This window comes from Nerophis ophidion, linkage group LG11, assembly GCF_033978795.1.
Source record: "Nerophis ophidion isolate RoL-2023_Sa linkage group LG11, RoL_Noph_v1.0, whole genome shotgun sequence".
Lineage (NCBI taxonomy): Eukaryota > Metazoa > Chordata > Actinopteri > Syngnathiformes > Syngnathidae > Nerophis > Nerophis ophidion.
Genome location: NC_084621.1, coordinates 22,362,831 through 22,380,082, shown reverse-complemented (window position 1 = coordinate 22,380,082; position 17,252 = coordinate 22,362,831). Strand labels below are relative to the sequence as shown.

Below are 17,252 nucleotides of genomic sequence, written 5' to 3'. Positions count from 1 at the left end.
CCCCATGCACCTGCTGCACTACTCTTTAGTTTTTGTTAAAGACTCTACTTGTCTGCCCGCCGTCTCCCGTCCTTGGGGTCACAACTACCAATATCATGCCTGTTCAAAACAAACTAATCCAGCCAGCGAATGATGTCGCAGGGACGCCCTGGTCGGTGTCGTGGTGCCAGCTTTTTGAACCACACAATTGCTGGAGGACTTGGAAGGCCAGGTTTGACCGTCTTTACGCCAGTGGGGTGGTCTCCAGCTCAGCTTTCCGAGGTTCTGCTGCAGATACCACTTCCAGTTCTGCCACCGGTGGGTCTACTCCAGATGCCATGCCTGCCCAGCGCTCAACTGCCACGCCGGCAGCAGCGGGGGGTCTTTCCACGCCCCTAATTCGGGCACACACAGCCTGGTGACCATACCCCTAGTGCTCCTTCCCCCCACCCTTGATTTTGGACTAATTAAAGAGGGTCTTAAACATCTGGAATCCGTTTTTTGGGGAAGAAGCTTCTGTCTTCATCAACCATTTTTCTGGGGTTAGTGTTGGAATTTTTCAAAACGTGCGAAAATTGTTAGCGTAGTAGAAGTTTGAATTTTAATGGGTATTTCAGAATTCCTGGAATTTCGGGAAAAACGGGAATAGGTACGAAAAGAAAAATGGTAGCTTTGTTGTACAAATTAGGAGGATTGTTTTGAAGGTGGAATGGTCAAAAAACAGTTGAAAAATGTGAACTGTGAAAACTTTCCAGGAAGAGGTGCAAATAGGGTTTTGGAAAACCAGAGATTCTAGGAATTCCTATAATTTTTTTGAACTTGGAAAATTATAGTTTGATTGTCCAAGGTGAGTGGAGTGTGTGGAAGTTGGAACAGTTCGAATCGCTTGAGAAATGTGGGATATAGGTGTGCATATTGCCCATTGATTTTCTTCGGGGGGAAAACTCCTGGTAATTCCAGGTAATCAGGGAATTTTTAGAACCAGGAATCATGCTAGCTTGAATGTCCAAGGTGAGGGGAGTGTGTGGATGTTGGAACGGTCCAGATTGGATGAGAAACGTGGGATATGCAGCTGATTTCCCATTCATTGTCAATGGGGAGAAACATCTGGGAGAAACGGGAAATTTAAGGGAAAACATGTTTTGCGTTACACATATGTAAAGAGCAGTGTGGGTGTATGGTTTAAAAGGTCGGAATCAGGTTAAAAAAAAATAGCACAACATTTTGAGAATTCAATGACTACTTCCATTCATTTGAATGAGAATTTCCTAAAAATATGGAAATTTCGGGAAAAATTAGAATTTCTGAAAATATAGGTAATACAACCACTGTTCCCCGCGACCCCGAAAGGGAATAAGCGGTAGAAAATGGATGGATGGACAACCACTGTCCTGGGGTTGGGGTTGGAATTTTTCAAAACGTTCAAAAAATGTTGACATAGTGACAGTTTGAGTAGGGGTTTAGGTATTTGCGAATTCCTGGAATTTCAGGAAAAACGGGAATTTGTACAAAAAGAAAAATGGTAGTTTTGTTGTACCAATTAGGAAGAATGTTTTGAAGGTGGAATGATCAAAAACGGTTGAAAAATGTGGACTGTGAAAACTTTCCAGAAAGAAGTGAAAACACGGCTTTGGAAAACCAGAGATTCTGTGAATTCCTGGAATTTTTTGGAACTTGGAAAATGATAGTTTGATTGTCCAAGGTGAGGGGAGTGTGTGGATGGGGGACGGTTCCAATCGTTTTTTTTTTTTAAATATAGGAATTCTGTAAGTTCGAAAAAAATGGCCAATTCATTTTAAATGGGAAAACTGACCCGAAAAAACAGAAATTTGGGGTAATCAAGGACTTTTTTTGGGGGTGTAGCTCACGATTCACGGTTGAGCCAAACGTTTTGGTAGTGGGATGACGTGGCGAAGTTGGGAGAGTGGCCGTGCCAGCAATCTGAGGGTTAGTGGTTCAATCCCCACCTTCCACCATCCTAGTCAGGTCCGCTGTGTCCTTGAGCAAGACACTTCACCCTTGCTCCTGATGGGTGCTGGTTAGCACTTTGCATGGCAGCTCCCGCCATCAGTGTGTGAATGGGTGAATGTGGAAATAATGTCAAAGCGCTTTGAGTTCCTTAAAAAAGGTAGAAAAGCGCTGTACAAGTATAAACCATTTACCATTTACTCTAACGGTTCCAATCGGATGAAAACTGTGGGCTGTGGAGTGCGACAAAGTTTTGCGGTGGGAAAATAATAAATAGATAGTTTTTGGTGTAGAAACTTACATGTGTGATTGCACACAAATAAGAAGCTCATTGACTAAAATTAAGGACATGCGCAAACTTTCAGGACTTATGCAGATCCCAAATACACAACAGCAGGTACCAAAAGGTAAGAAAAGTTGGTTTTGCATAATATTGCGAAACAAAGGTGACATAATATGTCTCCTAATAGGTGCCATAATAACATGTGTATTTGGAACACAGTATGTCTGATTATCCGGCAAACGGTGCGGCTTTGTAGCTTACCAAAGTCGTACTAAAAACATTCTGACAGATTTTTGAGGACTGTATAAAATCTTCTATTTTCTTACTGAAACTTGAATGTATTGGGCTTGCTTGCTAGCATCATTTATCAAACAGGTGTCACCCTGCAGTCCACACGTATCTCTCATGTGTGACTGCCATCTACTGGTCACACTTATCATTACACTTGTACCAGCAAAAAAAAAATGCTTTGAGGTCGGTGAGCACAACCAGAATGAATCCGTACATCGGATAATAAGGCGCACTGTCGATTTTTGAGAAAATTATAGGATTTTAGGTGTGCCTTATAGTGTAAAAATACAGAAATACAATACGGTGGGTCTTCAACAGAGAACTAGATGCTCGAAGGCTGCATAATGTCCGTGAACAGACAGGACTCTTGTGTACACACATACACAACGTGTCCCACAGTGTGTGCATCTCACACCTGACGCAGTCCAGACAAGAAGCATCGGCGTACGCAAACACACACACACACACACACACACACACACACACACACACACACACACACACACACACACACACACACACACACACACACACACGGGCAGCAGAAGCGGGGTTAGGGTTGATGGTTTTGGTTGTGGTCCCAGTTTAAATGACGTTAATTTGAAACTGAAAAGCTGTTTCGGCCCTCTGTCACCGAGTCAATAAACATGAAACTGTTTAAGACCCAATCAAAGCTAGCATTGCTAACGGGATGCTAACACGCCGTCAGTAAAACGTCAACTTACGACAAATCACGCCATTAGCACGCACACGTGCCAGCGAACATTGTTACACACACACACACACACACACACACACACACACACACACACACACACACACGCACACACACATTCGGAATGGGGACGAAGTTTTCGCTCAGGACTTATGAGGACCACCCTTTCTACAGGTTGTGGAGGCATAAAAAAAAATGAGGTCAAATGGCCACTGTCCAGTTAGCTCATACAAGTCTTTAAATCTCTGGATTGATGAAGTAGTGTGCTGATCATACTTACTGGGGACCCTGGGAAAGAAGAGTTGATATGGTTCATGGGGATCAAATTTCAATAATTTTGCATTATTCACTTATGTTATATATTTAAATGTTGTTAAGCAAAAGCTTAAAAATCAGTTAGACATCTTCAGAATAGATATGACTATCATTTAAAAAGGTTTCCCTTTAGGGGACCTGTTTTTTTGTCCACATAATGTCTGAGGTCCCCTAAAGCTGACTGTGTAAACAGAGCAATGTCTCCCCACACACACACACACACACACACACACACACACACACACACACACACACACACACACACACACACACACACACACACACACACACACACACACACACACACACACACACACACACAAGGTTTAACATGCATGTTTGATTTCCGCTCAATAGTCTGAATGAGGAGGGAGAGACACAAAAACGCAGAGAATTTGCTGCAAAAAGATAAATAGTAACTTTTCCTGCAATAATCCTATAATGTATTACAGAAATACTGAAAAACTGAACAAAAATGAAGTGGCATTCACAGTAAAAATTACTTAAAGTGATTTGAGTTTTGTTGTAGATTGAAGTTAAAGTACCCATGATTGTCACACACACACTAAATGTGGCGAAATTCTTCTCTGCATTCTGACCCTTGATCACCCCCTGGAAGGTGAGGGGAGCACAGAGCAGCAGCGGTGGCCGTGCCCGGGAAACATTTTTGGTAATTTAACCCCCAATTCCAACACTTGATGCTGAGTTACAAGCAGGGAGGTAATAGCTCCCATTTTTATAGTCTTTGGTATATACCCCCATTATTTACATTTTACTTTTTAAATTCGATCTCAATTCTGTACACTGTTGCTGGAATTTTAATTTTCCTGAGGGAACGCTCCCGAAGGACTCAATAAAGTAATATCTATCTTTCTATCTATCCTTGTTTGTGAATGACTGAGCATTTCATGCAAGCTGCTTTTATACCCAATCATGGCACCCATCTGTTCCCAATCAGCCTGTTCACCTGTGGTATGTTCCAAATAAGTGTTTGATGAGCATTCCTTAACTTTGTCAGTCATTTTTGCCACTTGTGCCAACTTTTGTTAATCATATTGCAGGCATCAAATTCCAAATGAGATATTATTTGCAAAATATAACAAAGTTTCTCAGTGCGAACGTTAAATATCTTGTCTTTGCAGTCTATTCAATTGAATATAAGTTGAGAATAATTTGCAAATCATTGTATTCTCTTTTTATTTACCATTTATAAAACATGCCAACTGCACTGGTTTTGGGTTTTGTAATTACAGCTGAGAATGTCTTGGCATTGCTAGCATCCGGGTCCAGATCGTAGCGAGGCTGTACTTTGGGAGGACTCAGGTCCTCAAAAATGATTCCAACGGTGGGGACAGACTCTCAGCTGACGAGCATGATGGGAAATTTTGCATCATCCAAAGCCCTTTGAACGTAAATATTACCAGGACGTACCGTAAGAGTGGAGATATTCTGACACGCGCTTTGTGATCACTGAGAGGAATTTCTTCCTTTTTCATCTTAGCAAAACATTTAGGACAACAATCTGGGGAACTACCTTTGCTCCGAGTGCACAAAACAAAGAGTTTGATGATGAAGACGTGGAACAGGTAGTAGAAAGACTTCACAGAAGAGCGCAAGCTGTTGTTCCTAAGACACGCCCTCGTCCACAAACAACAAGGCTGCGTGTCCCTTTGAAACGGCATCATGGCACAACATCTGATGATGTAGCACAGCGAGCACCCTCATCACAAAAACAAACACCTCGTGATGTCAGACCTTCATTCGTTGCATTCTGACCCATTTAACGCAGACAGATGCCACACTAAGCCCGAGAGTAATCCTTGCTGAGGAGCAGCGAGTCTACAATGGAGGAGAACATCGCCTCCTACCTGAAGTTTCTGGAGGGGAACTACAGGAAGATGTTGATTGAAAACTCTGAGCTTTCCAACACCATGAGGGCCAACGAGAAGACACAGGCCGAGTTGCGCAAGAGCAATGTGGAGCTGGACAAGTTCAAAGTGGAGCTGCGCACCGTCAACGTGGAGCTGGACCATGTCAAGGTGGAGCTGTGTAAGACCCACCGAGAATTGGACCACCTCAAAAGCACCAAAGAACAAATGGCCACGCAGATGGCCCACAAGGAGGCGCGCTGGAGACGTGAGGAGGAGCTGCTCCAAGGCAAGGAATCGCTGCACGACAACACTGACCAAAGGGAGAGACCATATCTGGTGGGTATACGCCAGACCCGATTGATGGATTGTTGGATTGGTTCATTCAACCAGTGTTGTGCCACCTCCGTTTAGGACTGCTTTGTCGTAACCACTGAGGTCCAGGGCTTGGCAGAAAAGAACAACATGGAGGAGAACGAGCAAGAAATGGATTGTCGTGAAAAGTCAGGGACTGACCAAAAGAAGAATGAGGTGAAGGACGAGAAACAGAGTGACGGAGAGACACACAGCGATCATAGGACAGAGGAGAGGGTCAATCACGACCACAAAGACCGAGAGAATGGCCAAAAGGAGGAGGAAGAGAAGAAGACGGCGAAAGATGAGAACAAGTGGGATAGCGATCAGTGGGTGGCGGAGAAGATGGCGAAGAAGCATAATGATGACAGGGAGGGAAAGGAGGAGGAGGAGGAGGAAGAAATTGATCGGGAGAAGATGGCGGAGGAGAAGGAACAGGAAAGTGACAAGGCGGAGAAGATGGAGATGGAGCAAGGGAGAGCAAATGGCAAAAAGGAGGATGAGGAGAAGGTGGAGAGGCAGGAAGAAGAAGAGCGTCCCCAGGAGAAGGTGGAGATGGAGAAACAGAGTGACGATAAGTTGGAGAGGAAGAAGGAGCAAGAGAGTGATGAGAAGATGGAGAAGGCGCAAGAGAGGGATGAGACGATGGAGAGGTGGAAGGAGCAAAAGAGGGATGAGAAAATGGAGAGGGAGGTAGAGAGGGATGAGAAGATGGAGAGGACGAAGGAGCAACAGAGTGATGAGAGGATGGGGAGGAAGAAGGAGCAAGAGAGGGACGAGAAGATGGACAGGGAGCAAGAGAGTGATGAAAAGATGGAGAGGTGGAAGGAGCAAAAGAGTGACGAGAAGATGGATAGGTGGAAGGAGCAAGAGAGTGATGAAAAGATGGAGAGGAAGAAGGAACACCAGAGTGACGAGAAGATGGAGAGGAAGAAGGAACACCAGAGTGACGAGAAGATGAAGAGGAAGAAAGAACACGAGCAACACAAGCAGATGGAGAGGTGGAAGGAGCAAAAGAGTGAAGAGAAAATGGAGAGGAAGAAGGAACACAAGAGTGATGAGAAGATGGAGAGGAGGAAGGAGCAAGAGAGTGACGAGAAGATGGAGAAGTCAATGGATCAAGAGAGTGACACAAAAATGGAGAGGAAGAAGGAACACGAGAGTGACGAGAAAATGGAGAGGAAGAAGGAACACGAGAGTGACAAGAAAATGGAGAGGAAGAAGGAACACGAGAGTGACGAGAAGATGGAGGTGTGGACAGAGCAAGAGAGTGACGAGAATATGGAGAGGTGGATGGAGCAAGAAAGTGACGAGAAAATGGAGAGGAAGAAGGAACACGAGAGTGACAAGAAAATGGAGAGGAAGAAGGAACACAAGAGTGACGAGAAGATGGAGGTGTGGACAGAGCAAGAGAGTGACGAGAAGATGGAGAGGTGGATGGAGCAAGAAAGTGACGAGAAAATGGAGAGGAAGAAGGAACACGAGAGTGACGAGAAGATGGAGAGGAAGAAGGAACACGAGAGTGACGAGAAGATGGAGAGGAAGAAGGAACACGACAGTGACGAGAAAATGGAGAGGGAGAAGGCGCAAAAGAGTGACAAAAAAATGGAGAGGAAGAAGGAACATGAGACTGACGAGAAAATGGAGAGGTGGACGGAGCAAGAGAATGACGAGAAAATGGAGAGGAAGAAGGAACACAAGAGGGATGAGAAAATGGAGAGGAAGAAAGAACACGAGAGTGAAGAGAAAATGGAGAGGAAGAAGGAACACGAGAGTGACGAGAAGATGGAGAGGGAGAAGGAGCAAGAGAACGGACAAAAAGAGAAAGAGGGGAAGGAGGACATTAGCCAGAAGGAGAAAAAGGAGGATGACCTACTCAGGGAGGAGAAAGGGAGCGAAGAGGAGGCACAAAGCGATCAGAAGGAAGACAAAGAGGAGAAGAACAACAAGGAGAAGGAACATTTTCAAAAGGAGAAGAAAGACACAATGCTATGGAAGGAGGACAGAGAGCAGGAGGATAAAAAAGGCCAAAAGAACGATGAGAGCCAGACGGCTTCAACAAGTTATGAAAGGAGAGAGGACGAGTACAGACTGGAGGAGAAGTGGAAGGAGAGAAGAATGGCACTGATGGGGGAGTGGAGGGAGAGGGAGAGAAAGGAGCAGGAGAAGAAGAAGGAGAAAGACAAGAAGTTAAGGGAGGAATGGGAAGAGCGGGAGAAGAGAGAGGAGGAGAGGAGGCGAGAGAGGGAGAGGAGAATTCGGGCAGAGTGGAGGGCGAGGGAGAGGAGGGAGATGGAGAGGAAGAGAGAGAGGGACAGACTCAAAGCCGAGTTGAAGGAGAGGGATAAGAAGGAGGAGGAGCAGAAGAGGAGAGACAAGGAGGAGACCAAGGACAGGGAGAAAAGAGACAGGGTGGAGAGCAGCGGGGAGGAAGAGTACAGGGAGAAGAGGGAGCAGGAGAAACTGAAGGCGGAGTGGAGAGAGAGGGAGAAGAAAGAGGAGTGGAAGAGGAAGGACAGGGACAGGAAGCGCAAAGCCGAGTGGGAGGAGGTGCAGAGGAGAGACAAGGAGAAGAGGAAGGAGAGGGAGAAGAAGAGGGGAGACAAAAAAGAGAGCTCCTTCACTCAGAAGTTGATGAGTCTCCTGTGCTGCAGAGGTCGCAATTGAGGAGAGGATTCTTTTTGTCTTGAAGGGCATGACTCCTCAGCAGTCTCCCTTTCATCGCGTTCCCCGGGTCACTGTCCGCTGGGGATGGCATGTCCGCGGCTCAGCGTCCAACATGGACCACTTATTAAAATCTCCGCTTGACGACCAACAGCGGCGGCGGGAAATGTTTCTTCACAAAGGCTGAAAGGCTCGACAACGCGCGGCCCCGCCCCCCCGTTGACCGCTCCGCTTCCAGACATTAAAGACATTTTAATGAGACAACGTTTTGTCTTTTTGTGTCCTTGACTAGTATGAAAGTCAACATAAGAAACTCGCACATCATACACCCGACAGCCATTTGATTATCCACACCTGAGTAGGAATGACCAGTTACCAGTACTCGTCGGTCCCGGTTTTCTCTACTTTTGTGTGTGTTTACCAGTACTCATCGGTCCTCATTTTGTCTACTTTTCGTGTGTGTTTTACCAGTACTAATCGGTTCTCATTTTGTCTACTTTTCGCGTGTGTTTACCAGTACTCATCGGTCCTCATTTTGTTTACTTTTCGTGTGTGTTTACCAATACTCATCGGTCCTCATTTTGTCTACTTTTCGTGTGTGTTTACCAGTACTCATCGGTCCCTATTTTGTCTACTTTTCGTGTGTGTTTACCAATACTCATTGGTCCTCATTTTGTCTACTTTTCGTGTGTGTTTACCAATACTCATTGGTCCTCATTTTGTCTACTTTTTGTGTGTGTTTACCGGTACTCATCGGCCCTCATTTTGTCTTCTTTTCGTGTGTGTTTACCGGTACTCATTGGTCCTCATTTTGTCTACTTTTCGTGTGTTTATCAGTACTCATTGGTCCCCACTTTGTCTACTTTTTGTGTACGTGTATTAATAAATGTTGATTTGTTCAACAATAAAATCAGTTTGTCCGAGGTGTGTTGCCTTTAGGTGTGTCCTCATCCAATATTGATGGTAGATATCTGTCCGACACCGGCAAAAAGACAAGTATCAAATTAGGGCTGGGCGATATATCAATATACTCGATATATCGCGGGTTCTCACGCAGTTGCTTTTAGCTCCGGGCATTACACTGCAGGCTCTTCCCACTCCTCCTTGTGTCTCCTCCTCACAGAGAGCAAGCGCACCTTCTTACATACGTCACATAGTGTCACGTCGTACGTCACATAGTGTCACGTCGTACGTCACATATGCATACGCCCTCGGGGAGCAGAGAGGTAGCAGCAAGGGTAACGTTAGCTGTGATGCTAGCGGAGCCGTGCGAGTGGAGAAAAGGTGCAAATGAAGGAAGAATTAAGTCCCCAAAAAAACAGCAGGTCCATCGTCTGGCGGTGGTTTGGCTTCATGTGGTACGATGTCGAATAGACAACCGTAATTTGTCAAGTGTGGGGCAAAAGTGTTGCTACAAAAAGGTAGCATTACTGCTATTATGTCGCATCATTTGAAAAGTCACCCGCTAGAGAATGAAGAGTGTTTGAAACTCCGCATGTCAACATCTCCATTCGGTGCCACACCATCAAAATGCTGAGGCAACCATTTCCACATTAACACCGTATGAAAAAAATTGTCAACCACAAAAGGAGGTAACATCCGCAGGAACCTACCACATATCGAAAGACGAACACTATTTGATTTCCTATTGTGCAGCTCATTTTTATTTCACAATTATTGAAATATCTTGTGTGACATCATGCACAAATGTGCACTTTATTTGTTTTAAACTATTGTAGTGGCGTTCTGTACGAAAAGTGCACTTTAATTTAGTGTTGTTTTGATATGTCATCTTGGTGACATCATGCACGAAAGTGCATTTTATTTGTTTTAAACTATTGTAGTGGCAGCGTTCTGTACAAAGAGTGCACTTAAATTCAGTGTTGTTTTGGTATGTCATCTTAGGGACATCATGCACAAAAGTGCACTAATAGCTTGTTTTAAAATTTCTCTGACAATCTTGCACTTTCTTCAGACATGACATGAAGTTTTCCTTGCCCTTATGTGGGTTCTTCCGAGGATGTCGTAGTTGTAGTGGTTTGTGCAGTCCTTTGAGACATTTGTGATTTAGGGCTATATAAATAAACATTGATTGATTGATTGATTTGTGCCACTGCTTAATAACTGTTTAATAAATACAGTTTTGGTCAGTTGACGTAGTTGTGATTTCCTTCTCTGCATGAAAGTTTAAAAGTAGCATATATTAATGCAGAATGAAGAACAATATTTTAACGTGAAAACCTTGAAATCATCACACTGCTCTGATTATATCCATCAAGTGTTCATTAAAGGCTAAGGGAAAATATGGAGAATTATATCGTGTATCGCGATATGGCCCAAAAAATATCGAGATATTAAAAAATGGCCCAGCCCTATATCGAATCATCAATTTGCATGTAAAATCTCGGATATAAGCTCCAATACAAGCAGTGCGAATTGTGAAAAGCTGGACAGTCTGGTTTACAGCTAATTGTCCTCCAATTAACACACAAGGTAGGTCCTTTCTTGTACAAAACCCAAAACCAGTGAAGTTGTCACGTTGTGTAAATGGTAAAGAAAAAGTATACACTGATTTGCAAATCCTTTTCAACTTATATTCAATTGAATAGACTGCAAAGACAAGATATTTAACTTCAAACTGGAAAACTTTTGTTATTTTTTGCAAATATTAGCTCATTTGGAATTTGATGGCTGCAACATGTTTCAAAAAAGCAGGCACAAGTGGCAACATTTTTTGAAAAAGTTGAGGAATGCTCGTCAAACACTTATTTGGAACATCCCACAGGTGAACAGGCTAATTGGGAACAGGTGGGTGCCATGATTGGGTATAAAAGCAGCTTCCGTAAAATGCTCAGTCATTCACAAACAAGGACGGGACGAGGGTCACCACTTTGTCAACAAATGCACGAGCAAATTGTCCCAACAGTTTAAGAACAACATTTCTCAATGAACTATTGTAAGGAACTTAGGGATTTCACCATCGAAAGTCTGTAATATAATCAAAAAGGTCCACTGCACTTAACATTGAATGACCGTGACCTTGAATCCCTCAGGTGGTACTGCATCAAAAAGCGACATCAGTGTGTAAAGAATATCACCAAATGAGCTCAGGAACACTTCAAAAACCACTGTCAGTAACGACAGTTGGTTGCTACATCTTTAAGTGCAAGTTAAAACTCTACTATTCAAAGCCAAAGCCATTTATCAACAACACCCAGAAACGCAGCGGGCCGGAGCTCTTCGAAGATGGACTGATGCAAAGCGTAGAAGTGTTCTGTGGTCAGACTAGGCCAGATTTCAAATGGTTTTTAGAAACTGTGGACGTTGTGTCCTCTAGAACAAAGAGGAAAATAACCATTGGTGTAAAGTGTAAACGCCAGCATCTGTGATGGTATGGAGGTGTATTAATGCCCGAAGCATGGGTAACTTACACATCTGTGAAGGCACCATTAATGCTGAAAGGTACATACAGGTTTTGGAGCAACTTATGTTGCCATCCAAGCAACATTATCATGGACGCCCCTGCTTATTTCAGCAAGACAATGCCAAGCCATGTGTTACAACAGTGTGGCTTCATAGTAAGAATGGGGGTACTAGACTGGCCTGCCTGTAGTCCAGAACTGTCTCCCTTTGAAAATGAATGCCTAAAATAGCACAACGGAGACCCCGGACTGTTGAACAACTTAATCTGTCCGTCAAGCAAGAATGGTAAAGAATTCCACCTGAAAAGCTTCAAAAGTGTGTATCCTCAGTTCCCAAACCTTTACTGAGTGTTGTTAAAAGGAAAGGCCATGTAACAAAGTGGTAAAAATGCCGCAGTGACAACTTTTTTGCAATGTGTTGCTGTCATTAAATTATATGTTAATGAATATTTGCCACAATAAAAATGAAGTTTCTCAGTGTGAACATTAAATATCTTGTCTTTGCAGTCTATTCAATTGAATATAAGTTAAAAAGGATTTCCAAATCATTGTATTTTGTTTTTATTTACCATTTACACAATGTGACAATTTTACTGGTTTTAGCTTTTATAGTTGTAGTTACCATTGCCAAATTTGGAGGTGTTGAAATCGCCTGGTAAAATCGCTAATGCTAACGAGCATTGACTTAGTCCATTTCCAAAAGTGTACTCTCACTTTTGAGCGCATGGAAAAATGGAACATTACTTTAAAATTAATCAGTGGCCTAGTGGTTAGAGTGTCCGCCCTGATTCGGTAGGTGGTGAGTTCAAATCCCGGCCGAGTCATACTAAAGACTATAAAAATGGGACCCATTACCTCCCTGCTTGTCACTCAGCATTAAGGGTTGGAATTGGGGGTTAAATTGCCAGAAAGTTTTCCCGGGCGTGGCCACCGCTGATGCCCAGTGCTCCCCTCACCTCCAAGGGGGTGATCAAGGGTCATGGGTCAAATGCAGAGAATAATCTCGCCACACCTAGTGTGTGTGTGACAATCATTGGTACTGTAACTTTAACTGTATTATGTTGGATCCACTATGGACTTGACTTTTACTATTATGTTAGATCCACTATGGACTGGACTTTCACTATTATGTTAGATCCACAATGGACTGGACTCTCATTATTATGTTAGATCCACTATGGGCTGGACTTTCACTGTAATGTCAGATCCACTATGGACTGGACTCTCACTATTATGTTAGATCCACTATGGACTGGACTCTCACTATTATATTAGATCCATTATGGACTGGACTTTCACTGTAATGTTAGATCCACTATGAACTGGACTTTCACTATTATGTTAGATCCACTATGGACTGGACTCTCATTATTATGTTAGATCCACTATGGACTGGACTTTCACTGTAATGTCGGATCCACTATGGACTGGACTCTCACTATTATATTAGAACCATTATGGACTGGACTTTCACTGTAATGTTAGATCCACTATGGACTGGACTCTCACTATTATGTTAGATCCACTATGGACTAACTCTCACTATTATGTTAGATCCACTATGGACTGGACTCTAACTATTCTCTTAGATCCACTATGGACTGGACTCTCACACGAATATGTTGGATCCACTATGGACTGGACTGTCTTTATTATGTTGGATCCACTATGGACTGGACTCTCATTATTATGTTAGATCCACTATGGACTGGACTTTCACTGTAATGTCGGATCCACTATGGACTGGACTCTCACTATTATATTAGAACCATTATGGACTGGACTTTCACTGTAATGTTAGATCCACTATGGACTAACTCTCACTATTATGTTAGATCCACTATGGACTGGACTCTAACTATTCTCTTAGATCCACTATGGACTGGACTCTCACACTAATATGTTGGATCCACTATGGACTGGACTGTCTTTATTATGTTGGATCCACTATAGACTGGACTCTCACTATTATGTTAGATCCACTATGGACTGGGCTCTCACAATATTATGTTAGATCCACTATGGGCTGGAATCTCACCATTATGTTAGATCCACTATGGACTGGACTCTCACGATATTATGTTAGATCAACTTAAACTGGAATCTCACTATTATGTTAGATCCACTATGGACTGGACTCTTGAAATATTATGTTAGCTCCACTATGGACTGGACTGTCACACTATTATGTTAGATCCACTATGGACTGGACTCTCACTATTCTGTTAGATCCACTATGGACTGGAGTCTTTCACTATTATGTTAGATCCACTATGGACTGGACTCTCATTATTATGTTAGATACACTATGGACCGGACTCTCACTATTCTGTCAGATCCACTATGGACTGGACTCTCACTATTCTGTTGGATCCACTATGGACTGGACTTTCACTGTAATGTTAGATCCACTATGGACTGGACTCTCATTATTATGTTAGATTCACTATGGACTGGACTCTCACTATTATGTTAGATCCACTATGGACTGGACTTTCACAATATTATGCTAGACCCAGTCGACGTCCATTGCATCCGGTCTCTCCTAGTGGGGGGAGTGGGGGGTGGGGGGGTCACCCACATCTGTGGTCCTCTCCTCTCTGATGTGGGATCTGAACCGAGGATGTCGTTGTGGCTTGTGCAGCCCTTTGAGACACTTATGATTTAGGGCTATATAAATAAACATTGATTGATTGAAGCTGGAGGATCCAGTATCAAACAGACTGACAGTTCCTATGTTGTCCACATGTAGTTTACACTCAACACAGTTTCTTCGGAGGATTGCTCAGCATGTGTAAATGTAGTGGTTGACTTTGCTGCGAGAGTGGGATTCCCCCTCAACACGTCGCTAGATTGATTGGCAAAAAGAAAACAAACCACTTGTTGCTTTGTTCCTCTCTTTTTCTTTCTTTCTCGAGAGTAGTGATTAAACAAGCATCCATCTCTTTGTGGTTTTTTTCTGTCTTTTCATGTGTCGGAACAATCAGCTGACGCCCAGCGTTTCCTTCTTTTTATTTGTCTGCCTCTCGTCTTTTTGACGCTTTTTCATCTCTGTAAACCTCAACCACACCCCCCCCACCACCACCACCACCCCCCCACCCCCCCCCGGCCCCCTTCAGCCCCCCAGACCACATCCACATGGTGTTATTAAAGTCTCGTGCAGCTCCTCCACATCTATGGAGAACGTCTGACTGCTGCGTGTTTCATCCCATTCACGCAAGTGGATCACAAACATGAGGATCTGGTCCAAAATGTGGAGCAGAACCACTGGAATTAATTTATTTTGTCAAACTACTGCGTTGTTTAAATATTCTAAAACTGTATTAAAGTCAATCAATAGATGTTTACTTATATAGCCCTAAATCCAGAGTGTCTCAAAGGGCTGCACAAGCCACAACGACATCCTCGGTTCAGATCCCACATCAAGGCAAGGAAAAACTCAACCCGATGGGACAACGAGAAACCTTATATTACCAGTGTAGTGGGAAAATGAAAGCTACAGCATTAATTAAATGATGAGTGTATCCTTTTATCCGTTAAACTATACCCAATTGTACTGAGAAAAAATATATATGCAACAATTTTGTTTTTGCTCCCATTTTTCATGAGTTGAATTCAAAGATCCCATTCTACGATACCTAATGCTCTCAAATATTGTTCACGAATCTGTCCAAATTTGTGTTAGGGAGCATTTCTTCATTTCCCCCCAAAAATACAAAAAAAAAAAAAAAAAAGGATATATATATATATATATATATATATATATATACATATATATATATATATATGTATATATATATATATATATATATATATATATATATATATATATATATATATATATATATATATATATATATATATACATACATATATATATATATACACACACACACACACACACAGTGGGGCAAAAAGTATTTAGTCAGCCACCGATTGTGTAAGTTCTTCCACTTAAAATGATGACAGAGGTCCGTAATTTTCATCATAGGTACACTTCAACTGTGGGAGACAGAATGTGAAAAAAAAATCCAGGAATTCACATGGTAGGATTTTTAAGAATTTATTGGTAAATTATGGTGGAAAATAAGTATTTTGTCAACCATTCAAAGCTCTAACTGATGGAAGGAGGTTTTGGCTCAAAATCTCACGATACATGGCCCCATTCATTCTTTCCTTAACACGGATCAATCGTCCTGTCCCCTTAGCAGAAAAACAGCCCCAAAGCATGATGTTTCCACCCCCATGCTTCACAGTAGGTGTGGTGTTCTTGGGATGCAACTCGGTATTCTTGTTCCTCCAAACACGACGAGTTGAGTTTATACCAAAAAGTTCTATTTTGGTTTCATCTGACCACATGACATTCTCCCAACCCTCTTCTGAATCATCCATGTATCCATTTTGGTATAAACTCAACTCGTCGTGTTTGGAGGAAGAATAATAATGAGCTGCATCCCAAGAACACCAGACCTACTGTGGAGCATGGGGGTGGAAACATCATGCTTTGGGGCTGTTTTTCTGCTAAGTGGACAGGACGATTGTTCCGTGCTAAGGAAAGAATGAATGGGGCCATGTATCGTGAGATTTTGAGCCAAAACCTCCTTCCATCAGTGAGAGTTTTGAATGGTTGACCAAATACTTATTTTCCAACATAATTTACAAATAAATTCTTTAAAATTCCTACAATGTGAATTCCTGGATTTTTTTTTAGATTCTGTCTCTCACAGTTGAAGTGTACTTATGATGAAAATCACAGACCTCTGTCATCATTTTAAGTGGGAGAACTTGCACAATCGGTGGCTGACTAAATACTTTTTTGCCCCACTGTATATACTCTATATATATGTATATATATTAGGGGTGTAACAGTACGTGTATTTGTATTGAACCGTTTCGGTATGGGGTTTCGGTTCGGTACGAGGGTGTATCGAACGAGTTTGTAAATTAAAGTCTTAACAAGCTGCTCTGCAGCTGCCTCTGTCTGAGCAGTGAGCACCCAGCGTTGTCCCGCCCACACAAACATCTGATTGGTTACATACAAAGCCAATCAGCAGTGCGTGTTCAGAGCAATGTAACAGCCAATCAGCAGTGCGTATTCAGAAAGCATGGAGTCAGTGCTCCGGCGTCGAGATGAGCAGATATGTGTTTAGCAGGTGAGCAGCTGACATCGTACACTCCCCAAATTATAAAAAACCCTTCCCAGTCACAACTATTCCAAACATCACTATGAGCCCGTTGACCCTCTAGAAACTTAAACTGCAGCTCAGCTCTCTCATATTTCTGGGTTGAAGTGAAGGCTAATCAGCTTTTAGCGTTAGGTTACCTCATTTTGCTGTGTGTGTGTATAATAAAAGTCAACTACAGGCTTCCCAAATGCTGTAATAAATTAAGCA

The 17,252-nt window shown here is 42.8% G+C and overlaps 2 protein-coding genes across 3 annotated transcripts in view; one reads left to right on the top strand and one right to left on the bottom strand.

Moving 5' to 3' along the window:
• bbs9 (Bardet-Biedl syndrome 9) overlaps positions 1–17,252 on the bottom strand; it is a 327,542-nt gene that overhangs the window by 176,773 nt on the left and 133,517 nt on the right. The gene's annotated exons all lie outside the window — the stretch shown is intronic.
• On the top strand, positions 5,396–8,440 carry LOC133562415 (trichohyalin-like). The gene is made up of 2 exons (XM_061916600.1): positions 5,396–5,758; positions 5,834–8,440. The coding sequence occupies exons 1-2, from the start codon at positions 5,396–5,398 to the stop codon at positions 8,438–8,440; spliced, it is 2,970 nt and encodes a 989-aa protein (XP_061772584.1).

Excerpts from the sequence above, each read along its gene's own strand:
- LOC133562415 (XM_061916600.1), top strand. The coding sequence starts at position 5,396 with ATGGAGGAGAACATCGCCTCCTACCTGAAGTTTCTGGAGGGGAACTAC. Across the intron at positions 5,759-5,833 it reads AAAGGGAGAGACCATATCTG|GACTGCTTTGTCGTAACCAC; the intron begins GTGGGTATACGC and ends ACCTCCGTTTAG.